Here is a 13311-nt window from a genome sequence, read left to right on the forward strand (position 1 = left end):
ACGAGAGCCACCACACCCAAGAAGGAAGGAAGACCAGAGCTAGAGTGCCCGACCAGATCAAAGGACCAGACTACGCAGAGGACTACAGAGACCGGCGCACAGATAAAGGCCAATATCTGCTTGGGTACTTTCCATTCACGCAAATCTTAAGTCAAGGTCTAGTATTGGACTTGAACTTTAATATTTTCTGTAAGATATCTTATTGTTGTTTGGGTGGATGATTATTGATTGTGTGTTTTAAATAATTATTGGTTGTACTAACAAGAAGTCTACTCGCAATTCTTTGTCCATCGTATAAGGGTTAAAACAGACTGTATGGCAGGCACAACAAAAGCAACATGAGAAAAATCTTCCTGACCTCATCCTCACTCATCTACCTCTCCCAGATGCATCTATCCATGACAGAATTGGTATGAGTGACCACTATACAGACCTTTTGAAGACAAGGTCCTCATGCTGAGGACACCCTCCCTCCTCTTGTGTGGCACTTCACCATGCTGAATGGAAGAAGTTCAATTCTAGACCTCAAAATTGGGCATCCATGAGACACTGTGGCCCATCAGCAGGAGCAAAATTGTATATCAACATTTCCCTCACGCTACAATCACTGTGAAACTAGGTGCCCAACACTTGTTCAATTAGTTATTTAGGAGAGGCAAGAGCAGCACCAAACTTACTTAAAATATATGCCAATCAGGAGAAGCTACAGCACAGGACTACATGAATGCTAAAGAGTGGAAGCAGAACACAGACAAAGCTGAACAATCCTACATCCAACAAATCGAATCAAAACTCTGCAGTCCTGCCAACTCCAGTTGTGAATGGTGGTGAACGATTCAACAATTATCTGGAGGAGGAGGCTCCATCAACATTTTCATTCGCAATGAGTGCAGAAGATTAGGCTGAAGCATTTGCAACTATTTTGAGCCGTAAGTGCCAAATAGATGATCCATCTTGGTCTCCTCGTGAGCTGCCCAACCTCACAGATGCCAACCTAGAACTCGTTTGATTAATTCCACATGCTATCAAGAGACAGTTGCAAACACTAGACGTAGAAAAAGGCTATAGTCCCTGACAGTATTTTTGATCTCCTCTGAAGACTTGGGCTGAAGAACGAGCCGCACCCATTGCCAACCTGTTGCAGTCCAGACAACACTGGTATGTTGGTTTTGGGGTGGTATGAGCTTTAAATTATTAATGGGATTGGACTGGCCAAAAGTTCAGTCATGAGTCTACTTTAATTAGGTAAAGTCAGAACAAATTTATTAAGCTTTCAGATAAACGACAGCGATAAACTCAGGCTGTAATTTACATTTTAATGCAGGCTATATACTCCCCGTATTAAGGCCGAATGGTGAGTGCACAACGGCTTCTCTTTCAGCTTTTGGTCTTTAAGCCTCTGTCTCTTTCTCCCTCTCTCTCTCTCTCTCTCCATCTCCCTTGCCTCTTGTTTTCTCATTTGCAGCTTCCTCCATAATGCAGGTGGCCCTCTTTTATCTTGGCTCTTTTCCAATTAATCCTTCCTTCATCCCAACCATCGTCAATCCTATGTTTAACATGCACTCTTTGACTAACCGGGTATGTGCCATGTGAGCATCACACCATTGCATAATATTTTTCACATCCATTTTGTATAAGTGTCTCTTACTCCGAGAAGACATAGATACCTCCAAACCTGAGGTTCTACATGCACAAGCAATTCCCAGACAGCTTCAAGGTCTCAGCTTTTTGCTGCAAATTAGGTTTTTTTTGTAAAACGGGATATAATTTTCCAACATTTCCATTACCTTGACATATTTTCTATACTGTGCTCAATTTGTAAGATTTCCCATCAATCTATTCTATGAAGAGAAATATAGAAAAATGTTAGTTTCTAATCATAAAGTTAGACTTTAACAATTAAAATTTTGGTTTAATTTAGACAAATGTGAGGTGATGCATTTTGGTAGATTGAACCAGCGCAGGACTTACTCAGTTAATGGTAGGGCGTTGGGGAGAGTTACAGAACAAAGAGATCTAGGGGCACATGTTCATAGCTCCTTGAAAGTGGAGTCACAGGTGGACAGAGTGGTGAAGAAGACATTCGGCATGCTTGGTTTCATCGGTCAGAACATTGAATACAGGAGTTGGGACGTCTTATTGAAGTTGTGCAGGACATTGGTAAGGCCACACTTGGAATACTGTGTGCAGTTCTGGTCACCCTATTATAGATAGGATATTATTAACTAGAAACTAGAAAGAGTGCAGAAGAGATTTACTGGAATGCTACCGGGACTTGATGGATTGAGTTATAAGGAGAGGCTGAATAGACTGGGACTTTTCTCTCTGGAGCGTAGGAGGCTGAGGGGTGACCTTATAGACGTCTATAGAATAATGAGGGGCACAGATCAGCTAGATAGTCAATATCTTTTCCCAAAGGTGGGGGGAGTCTAAAGCTAGAGGACATAGGTTTAAGTTGAGAGGGGAGAGATACAAAAGTGTCCAGAGGGGCAATTTTTTCACACAGAGGGTGGTGAGTGTCTGGAACAAGCTGCCAGAAGTAGTAGTAGAGGTGGGTACAATTTTATCTTTTAAAAAGCATTTAGATAGTTACATGGGTACGATGGGTATAGAGGGATATGGGCCAAATGCGGGCAATTGGGATTAGCTTAGGGGTTTTAGAAAAAAAGGGCGGCATGGACAAGTTGGGGCATGCTGTAAACCCCTATGACTCTATGTCATTAATCTATTCTCAATCATCAGCACAGCAATGGAAGGGGTAATGGACAGTGCTATAAGTTATATCTACACATCAGTAATATACTACCTGGCTCCAGGCCCGGGGAGCTTTGGTCCAGCCATGGACAAAAGAGCTGAATTCCAAAGGAGAGGTGTGGCCTTCGGCATCAAGGCAGCATTTGCTGACTGTGGCCAATCATCTCATATTGAAATATCGACGCAGTTTGTTTCTCAGGGTGATATCCTCGGCCTAAAAATCGTCAACTAATTTATCAATAACCTTCCCTCCATCACAAGGTCAGAAGTGAGGGTGTTTGCTGCCACTTTCACAATGTCCAGTTCCATTCCCAACTCCCCAGATAATGAAGCAATTGTGCCTACTGCAGCAAGGCCTGGACAGCATGTGAGCTTGACAGTCCCCAGGGCCTGATGGAATCTTTCCAAGGCTGCTCAGGGAGACGAGAGGTGAAATCGTTGGGCCTCTGACGCAAATCTTTGTCTCGTCACTGGACGCAGGTGAGGTCCCAGAGGATTGGAGGATAGCCAATGTGGTCCCGTTATTTAACAAGGGACGGAAGGATAACCCGGGTAATTATAGGCCGGTGAGCTTGACGTCCGTGGTGGGGAAGTTGTTGGAGAAGATTCTTAGAGATAGGATGTATGCGCATTTAGAAAGGAATAAACTCATTAACGATAGTCAACATGGTTTTGTGAGAGGGAGGTCATGCCTCACTAACCTGGTGGTGTTTTTTGAAGAAGTGACCAAAATGGTTGACGAAGGAAGGGCCGTGGATGTTGTCTATATGGACTTTAGTAAAGCGTTTGACAAAGTCCCTCATGGTAGGCTAGTGAAAAAGGTTGGATCTCACGGGATAAAGGGGGAGGTGGCTAGATGGGTGGAGAACTGGCTTGGTCATAGAAGACAGAGGGTGGTAGTGGAAGGGTCTTTTTCCGGCTGGAGGCCTGTGACTAGTGGTGTTCCGCAGGGCTCTGTATTGGGACCTCTGCTGTTTGTGATTTTATATAAATGATCTGGAAGAAGGTGTAACTGGGGTGATCAGTAAGTTTGCGGACGACACAAAACTGGCAGGACTTGCAGATAGTGAGGAACATTGTCAGAGGCTACAGAAGGATATAGATAGGCTGGAAATTTGGGCAAGGAAATGGCAGATGGAGTTCAATCCTGATAAATGCGAAGTGATGCATTTTGGTGGGAATAATGTAGGGAGGAGCTACACGATAAATGGAAGAACCATAAAGGGTGTAGAGACGCAGAGGGACCTGGGTGTGCAAGTCCACAGATCCTTGAAGGTGACGTCACAGGTGGAGAAGGTGGTGATAGAGTATAAAAGTTGGGGTCTGATGTTGCAGATGTATAGAACGTTGGTTCAGCCGCATTTGGAATAGTGCGTCCAGTTCTGGTCGCCACACTACCAGAAGGACGTGGAGGCTTTGGAGAGAGTACAGAGGAGGTTTACCAGGATGTTGCCTGGTATGGAGGGGCTTGGTTATGAGGAGAGATTGGGGAAACTGGGGTTGTTCTCCTTGGAAAAACGGAGGATGAGGGGAGACTTAATAGAGGTGTATAAAATTATGAAAGGCATAGATAGGGTGAACGGTGGGAAGCTTTTCCCCGGGTCGGTGGTGACGTTCACGAGGGGTCATAGGTTCAAGGTGAAGAGGGGGAGGTTTAACACAGATATCAGAAGGACATATTTCACACAGAGGGTCGTGGGGACCTGGAATGTGTTGCCGGGCAAGGTGGTGGAGGCGGACACACTGGGAACGTTTAAGACTTATCTAGACAGCTATATGAACGGAGTGGGAATGGAGGGATACAAAAGAGTGGTCTAGTTTGGACCAGGGAGCGGCGCGGGCTAATTGTTCTTTGTTTCTCGTTTCAAGGCTTCATTCTATGATCATGTTGCTGGTGCCAGTACAGAGCGAGACTGCGGATAGTTGGGAACCTGTCTCGGGGGCAGGGAATTCAGGTGGTGTTCGTAAAGCAGAAGTGGAAATGAATAGGGTTGGGAAGCATTTTCTGATCAGGGCCAGTGTGATCTCCTGGACTCGTTTCGATCGCCTCAGGGGGTCGTAGAGGAATTTCCCAGATTTTCTTTCCCCATATTGGCCCTGGGGTTTTCACTCTGGGTTTTCGCCTCTCCCTGGAGATCACATGGTCTGGAATGGGGGGGTGGGGGTGAGTTAATAGGTTGTGATGAACAAAGCATCGTAGCTGTGAGGGACAGCTCGGTGGATAGGATATTAGGATGTAGATAGGCTGGAAAATTGGGCGGGGATCCTGGATTCAGGATTCAATCCTGGACCGGGGAGCGGCGCGGGCTTGGAGGGCCGAAGGGCCTGTTCCTGTGCTGTATTGTTCTTTGTTCTTTGTTCTTTGACTTGATAAGTGATAAGTAACAGTCACACCACACAATTGTCAAGCAATGACTACCTCCACCAAAATAGAATCTAATCACTTCCATTTGATGCTTAATGGCAATACTATTGTAAAATCCCTTCCCATTACCATCCTGAGGGTCACCACTAACCTGAAATATAACTGCTTCAGCCACATGAATATTTTGGCTACAAGAGCAGGTCAGAGACTGTGTCAAGTGACTCACTTTCTGAGTTCTCAAAGACCTTGCACAAGGCACCTGTCAGCAATGGTGATAAAATACTCATGATGTGGAGATGCCGGCGTTGGATTGGGGTAAACACAGTAAGAAGTTTAACAACACCAGGTTAAAGTCCAACAGGTTTATTTGGTAGCAAAAGCCACACAAGCTTTCGGAGCTCTGTTTGTGAACAGAATTCCCACTCACCTGAAGAAGGGGCTAAGAGCTCCGAAAGCTTGTGTGGCTTTTGCTACCAAATAAACCTGTTGGACTTTAACCTGGTGTTGTTAAACTTCTTACTGGATAAAATACTCCCCAGTTGGCTGGATGAGTGTAGCTCCGACAACATTGATGGAGCTTGACATCATCCAGGACAAGGCAGCCTACTAAGTTGGCACCGCATCCGCCACCTCACATATTCAAATCTTCCACCACAGTTGCACTGTGGATACAGCATATACCATCTACAAGATGCATTGCATCAACTCACCAAGGCTTCATCAGCAGCAGCTTCCAAACCTGTGACCTCTATAAGGGCATCAGGCACATGGAAGCATCCCCACCTGATAATAATAATAAAAAACAGAAAATGCTGGATAAACTCAGCAGGTCTGACAACATCTGTGGAGAGAGAAACAGAGTTAATGTTTTGCATCCATCTGACTCTTCTTCAATGCTGAAGAGGGGTAGAAATGTGATGGATTATATAATTGGAGAGGTGGGTGGAGAAAGTGGAGGAAAATAAAAGGTCAGATAGATCAGAGCTAAGGAGAGATTGATAAAGATGTCATTGACACAAGACTAAGGGAATGATAGTGGTAGGCGATGGCCTGGTGGTATTATCGCTAGACTGTTAATCCAGAAACTCAACGAATGTTCTGGGGACCCAGGTTCGAATCCTGCCATGGCAGGTGGTGGAATTTGAATTCAACAAAAAATATCTGGAATTAAGAATCTACTGATGACCATGAAACCATTGTTGATTGTCAGAAAAAAACATCTGGTTCATTAATGTCCTTTAGGGAAGGAAATCTGCCATCCTTACCTGGTCTGGCTTATATGTGACTCCAGAGCCACAGCAATGAGAGTCAACCACAGTTTCTCACGAAAGAATAAAAAATTGATAGTGGCATAAAGATAAGATAGCAGAATGTGCTAATAGGAGAATAAAGGTCAGTGTTCAGTGAAAGTGACAGATGGTTGTGTGGGGGAAGTGGCCAAAGAAAATAAAAATGGAGTCAAGGTGGAGGAAAAGTTCACAGTCTAAAATTGTCGAGAGTAGGAATAGCAAGATTAAGAAGATTAGGAGGATGAATGCGTGGCTTAAGAGCTGGTGCAGGGGGCAGGGATTTAGATTTGTGGATCATTGGGATCTCTTCTGGGGCAGGGGTGACATGTTCAAGAGGAACAATTACACCTGAACTGGAGGGGGACTAATATCTTGGTGAGGAGATTTGCTTGAGCCACTCGGGAGGGTTTAAACCAGTTTGGCAGGGGTGTGGGACCCAAAGCAGTAGGGAGACAGAAGAGAAGGTTGAGGACAGCACAGAAGTTAAAGAGAGCATGTTAAATAGTAAAGGTAGTGTCAGAAATCCTAGTACTAGGCAGGTCAGGCAAGAGCAGGGCAGAGAGCAAGGGAAGTCTAGATTAAACTGCATTTATTTTAATGCAAGAGGCCTGACGGGCAAGGCAGATGAACTCAGGGCATGGATGGATACATGGGACTGGGATATTATAGCTATCACTGAAACATGGCTAAGGGAGTGACGGGACTGGCAGCTCAATATTCCAGGGTACAGATGCTATTGGAAGGATACAACAGGAGGTAAGAGAGGGGGGGGTGGTGATGCGTTTTTGATTAGGGAGAACATCACGGCAGTACTGAGAAGGGATATTTCTGAGGATTCGCCCACTGAGTCTATATGGGTAGAACTGAAAAGTAAGAAGGGGGAGATCACTTTGATAAGATTGTACTATAGGCCTCCAAATAGTCAGCAGGAAATTAAGGAACAAATATGTAACGATAGCTCCATGAAAAATAGAGTGCTAATAGCAGTAGGGGACTTTAACTTTCTCAGCATTGACTGGGACAGCCATAGTATTAGGGGCTTGAATGGCGAGAAATTTGTTGAGTGTATTCAAGAGGAATTTCTCAGTATGTGGATGGCCTGACTAAAGAAGGGGCAAAACTTTACCTCCTCTTGGGAAATAAGGAAGGGCAGGTGACAGAAGTGTTAGTGTGGGATCACTTTGGGACCAGTGACCATAATTCCATTAATTTTAAGATAGCTATGGCGAATGATAGGTCTGGCTCAAAAGTCAAAATTGGCCTTGCCAATTTTGATGGCATTAGACAGGAACTTGATTGGGGGAATCTGTTGACAGGCAAAGGGACGGTTGGTATGTGGGAGGCTTTTAGAAGTGTGTTAACCAAAGTTCAGGGTAAGCACATTCCTTTTAGAGTGAAAGGCAAGGTTGATAGAAGTAGGGAACCCTGGATAACTTGGGATATTGAGGCCCTGGTCAAGAAGAAGAAGGAGGCATATGACATACATAGATAGCTGGGATCAAATGCATAATTTGAAAGGTATAGAGGGTGCCGGAGTAGAGTTAAGAGAGAAACCAAGAGGGCAAAAAGGGGACATGAGATTGCTTTGGCAGGTAAGACAAAGGAGAATCCAAAGAGCTTCTACAAATACAAAAAGGGCAAAAGAGTAACTAAGGAGAGGATAGGGCTTCTTAAGGATCAATGTGGTCATCTATGTGCAGAGCCACAAGAGATGGGTGAGATTCTAAATGAATATTTCTCATCAGTGTTTACTATTGAGAAGGGCATGGATGTTAGGGAACTTGGGGAAATAAATAGTGATGTCTTAAGGAATGTACATATTACAGAGAAAGAGGTGCTGGAAGTATTAAAAGTGCATCAAAGTAGATAAATCCCTGAGACTTGACGAAGTGTATCCCAGGAAGTTGTGAGAGGCTAGGGAGGAAATTGCAGGTCCCCAAGCAGAGATATTTGAATCATCGACAGCCACAGGTGAGGTGTCTGAAGATTGGAGGTTGGCCAATGTTGTGTCTGTGTTTAAGAAGGGCTGCAAAGAAAAGCCTGGAAACATCTGTCGTGGATAAGTTGTTGGAAGGTATTCTGAGAGACAGGAGCTACAGGCATTTAGAGAGGCAAAGACTGATTAGGGACAGTCAGTGTGGCTTTGTAAGTGGAAAATCATGTCTCATGAATTTGATTGAGTTTTTTGAAGGGGTAACCAAGAAGGTAGATGAGGGCAGTGCAGTCGATGTTGTCTACATGGACTTTAGCAAGGCCTTTGACAGGGTACCGGATGGTAGGTTGTTGCATAAGGTTAAATCTGACAGGATCCAGTGTGCAGTAGCCAATTGGATACAAAATTGGCTTGACGACAGAAGCCAGAGGGTGGTTGTAGATGGTTGTTGGAGGCCTGTGACCAGTGGTGTGCCTCAGGGATCGGTGCTGGGTCCACTGTTATTTGCCATTTATATTAATGATTTGGTTGAGAATTTAGGAGGCATGATTAGTAAGTTTGCAGATGACACTAAGATTGGTGGCATAGTGGATAGTGAAGAAGGTTATCTAGGATTGCAATGGGATCTTGATCAATTGGGCAATTGGGCTGATGAATGGTCGATGGAGTTTTATTTAGATAAATGAAAGGTGATACATTTTGGTGGATCGAACCAGGGCAGGCCTTACTCAGTTAGTAGCAGGGCGTTGAGGAGAGTTAAAGAACAAAGAGATCTCGGGGTACAGGTTCATAACTCCTTGACAGTGGAGTCACAAGTGGATAAGGTGGTGAAGAAGGCATTCAGCGTGCTTGGTTTCATTGGTCAGAACATTGAATTGAGGAGTTGGGACGTCTTGTTGAAGTTGTACAAGACATTGGTAAGGCCATACTTGGAATACTGTGTACAGTTCTGGTCACCCTATTATAGAAAGGATATTATTAAACTAGAAAGAGTGCAGAAAAGATTTACTAGGATGTTATTGGGACTTGATGATTTGAGTTCATAGAATCCCTAGAGTACAGAAGGAGGCCATTTGGCCCATTGAGTCTGTACTGATCACGATCCCACCCAGGCCCTATTCCGTAACCCCATGCATTTACACTTTTACTCCCCCGACACTCGGGTCAATTTAGCATGGCCAATCAACTTAACCCGCACATCTTTAGACTAGGGAAACCAGACCACCTGGAGTAAACCCATGCAGACACGGCGAGAACGCAAATTCCACAGAGGCAGTCACCCGAGGCTTGAATTGAACCTGGGACCCTGGCGCTGTGAGGCAGCAGTGCTAACCACTGTGCCACCATGCTGCCCCAGATGAGGTATTGTTCCTCCAGTTTGCATTGGGCTTCACTGAAGCATTGCAGCAGGCCAAGGATGGACATGGGGGCAAAAGGGCAAGATGGTGAGTTAAAATGGCAAGCAACGGGCAGGTTGGGTTATGCTTGCGGACTTACCCAGTTTATGTTTTGTCTCCTCAATGTAGAGGAGACCACATTAGGAGCAGCAAGTACAGGAGAACAAATTGACTCCACATGGACTGCAGCAGTTCCTGAACACTCCACACTTGAACCTTGGCAAGGACAATTAGGGATGGATAATGCTGCCATTGCCATTGATGTCTATATCCCATAAAGAAAAGAACATTCAGTGACTGCATGTATACGAAAATCAGGGGGCTACTGTCCAAATTACCTGCTTGTCCAGAATTTGTATTAAATGAGTATCTTGTGGTCTTGTAACTGTGCATCATTTGCATTTACCAGCAAAAGGAATCGGACATGCACTTTGAAACTAATATTTCGTGTTTGATACCTTAGATATCCTCATTAAGCTGCCAGAAATGTTCTTGCTTGTTTATTCCAGCGTAAGCGAATTCTCAATACTGTGAAAAATGCTTTAATCGTTACTGAACAATCCCTCTGGGCCAGAAAATTGACTCTTATAAGTGTTCCTTCAGATTTGAATTATTGTTAGATTTTCTCTCCTCTGAAATCCCATATTTATTTCCCATTCTTTTATTTTGATTTCCTCTTTGATTTGGCATTTTATTACACATACACATTCCGACTCCATAAGGATTTTCCGGTCTGCTTGGTGAAAACTTGTCCTGTCCCCTTGTCGAGGACACTTCAGAAATTGCTTGAAATGGCTTTCCGATCCCAAAGGACCTCAAAACACCCGTAGAAACTCTGGGGGTAACTGTATGTTTGATGAACAGAGGTGCCTCCTGTTACCCGCTATCTTCAAATCTGGTTCATTATGATTTGAATCATTAAGCTTATTTTCTTTTGTCTAATTTTGGTGTTTATTGTCTGTTTTAAAAGTTGAGACTTTTGTGAGTTTTTTTTCGTGCTGATGACTGCGTGTTGTTCTATTTGGCCAATAGGAAAGGTGGAAAATTTGCGGTAGTTCGCGGCATTGAAAAGGTTAAGAGCGGCTGTATATTAACTGAGTCTGCTGGGGGTGGGGGAAAGAAGACTCTTGTTCAGCGTCTTTTGAGCACGGTGTGGTGGGAATTGGTTGCATGTTTATTTCCAGTCAAGCTTATTGTGCCTGAGAAAAAGCAGCAATGCCTGTTGGAGACAAGCTATCAAGCGGATTTCAGCCTCCTTTTGAGCATTTTTCCACCCAGGCACTTCATGCGGGACAGGATCCCGAACAGTGGAAGTCTATGGCAGTAGTGCCACCAATATCTCTGTCTACCACGTTTAAACAAAGTGCTCCGGGACAACATGCCGTAAGTATTTAGTGACACGAAAGCTTTAGGTGTCTGGTATTACTCGACTAGTGCGAAGAAGCAAAAGCCTGCAACGCGCCTTTGATGACAGCAAAACGTCTTGGTGGGGCGAGGGATGGAAGGGGGCATTATTAATACACTAATCATTTGTCTTGTGTATCGTTTACATTTACCGGCAAAAGAAATTGAACGTGCTTTTAAAATCTAATATTTCGGATAGGGTTGCCAACCCTCCAGGATTGGCCTGGAGTTTCCAGGAATTAAAGATCAGTCTCCAGGACAGTACTGTGGGCAATCCTGGAGAAAAAGCATCTGGGTATTTTTAAAATAGAACTTTAAAATTTTTCTTTGAACATCTTTATTTTCCAGATATTAAAAAATATAAGATAGAGGTGGAAAAAGGCTGTTTGACAGACAGTCAAGCATCATCCAATTGGACATTGAGTCGCTTTGCTTTCCAATTGAAGGAATTGAACAAACAATCCAGTTGAAGTAGCCACAGGATGGATGTGCTGTCTCACGAAGGCTGGGGCATGTGACGAAATAGCGAGGAATACATTTAATCACAATTGGCAACCCTAATTTTGGTGTGGATTGCTTGTTATATTTTGAGCACAAACTTGCTTTATTCTTTCATATCAAATCCAACGGCCACAATATTTTGTTATGTGAAATAAATCACAAGAGTTACAGTAAATGCTTAGTAGGTCTGGCAGCATCTATGAAAAGGGAAACAAGTTTTTGAGTCAGAAATGAAGGCAATTAGAAAGGGTGGCACAGTGGTTAGCACTGCTGCCTCACAGTGCCAGGAACTTGGGTTTGATTCCTGGCTTGGGTCACAGTGTGGAGTTTGTGCTTCCTCCAGTTTCCCCTCTCAGTCCAAAGATGTGCGGGTTAGGTGGTTTGGCCATGCTAAATTTCCCCTCTGTGTCAGGGGGACTAGCTAGGGTTATGGGGATAGGACCTGGGTGAAATTGTGATCGGTGCAGACTTGATGGGCCAAACGGCCTCCTGCACTATAAGATTTTATGATTCTAAAAGAGAAGGTCTTGGATAGATTGGGGGCAGAGGAGGGATTAAGTAGAATCATAGAGGTTGACAGCATGGAAACAGGCCATTCGGTCCAACTTGTCCATACTGCCCTTTTTTATGAAACCCCTAAGCTAATCCCAATTGCCTGCATTTGGCCCATATCCCTCTATACCCATCTAACCCATTTAACTGTCCAAATGCTTTTTAAAAGACAAAATTGGACCCGCCTCTACTACTACCTCTGGCAGCTTGTCCCAGACACTCACCACCCTCTGTGTGAAAAAATTGCCCCTCTGGACACTCTTGTATTTCTCACCTCTCATTTAAACCTATGCCCTCTAGTTTTAGACTCCCCTACCTTTGGGAATAGATATTGACTATCTAGCTGAACTGTGCCCCTCATTATTTTATGGACCTCTATAAGATCACCCCTCAGCCCTCTACGCTCCAGAGAAAAAAGTCCCAGTCTATCCAGCCTCTCCTTATAACTCAATCCATCAAGTCCCGGTAGCATCCTAGTAAATCTTTTCTGCACTCTTTCTAGTTTAATAATATCCTTTCTATAATAGGGTGACCAGAACTGTATACAATATTCCAAGTATGGCCTTATCAATGTCTTGTACAGCTTCAACAAGACGTCCCAACTCCTGTATACAATGTTCTGACCGATGAAACCAAGCATGCCGAATGCCTTCTTCACCACTCTGTCCACCTATGACTTCACTTTCAAGGAGCTATGAACATGTACCCCTAGATCTCTTTGTTCTGTAACTCTCCCCAATGCCCTACCATTAACAGAGTAAGTCCTGCCCTGGTTCAATCTACCAAATTGCATCACTTCGCATTTGTCTAAATTAAACTCCATCTGCCATTCGTCAGCCCACTGGTCCAATTGATCAAGATCAAGATCAAGATCAAGATTTCTTCACTGTCCACTATGCCACCAATCTTGGTGTCATCTGCAAACCTACTAACCATGCCTCCTATATTCTCATCCAAATCATTAATATAAATGACAAATAACAGTGGACCCAGCACTGATCTCTGAGGCACACCCCGCTGGTCACAAAGAACAACAAAGAACAAAGAACAATACAGCACAGGAACAGGCCCTTCGGCCCTCCAAGCCCGCGCTGCTCCCCGGTCCAGGATTGAATC

At 44.2% G+C, this 13311-nt stretch overlaps 1 protein-coding gene across 4 annotated transcripts in view; it reads left to right on the plus strand.

Moving 5' to 3' along the window:
* LOC144497340 (cystathionine gamma-lyase-like) overlaps nt 1-13311 on the plus strand; it is a 102433-nt gene that overhangs the window by 21800 nt on the left and 67322 nt on the right. For 2 of the 4 annotated variants that reach the window (XM_078218458.1, XM_078218459.1), the window contains exon 1: nt 10853-11121. The exons of the other annotated variants lie outside the window; for them this stretch is intronic. In XM_078218458.1, coding sequence (XP_078074584.1) covers nt 10954-11121 — 168 coding nt within the window. In that variant the 5' untranslated portion in view covers nt 10853-10953. Of the gene's footprint in view, nt 1-10852; nt 11122-13311 lie in introns of those variants that run through there. 4 annotated transcript variants of the gene reach the window in all.

The sequence above is a fragment of the Mustelus asterias genome, chromosome 8, assembly GCF_964213995.1.
Source record: "Mustelus asterias chromosome 8, sMusAst1.hap1.1, whole genome shotgun sequence".
Lineage (NCBI taxonomy): Eukaryota > Metazoa > Chordata > Chondrichthyes > Carcharhiniformes > Triakidae > Mustelus > Mustelus asterias.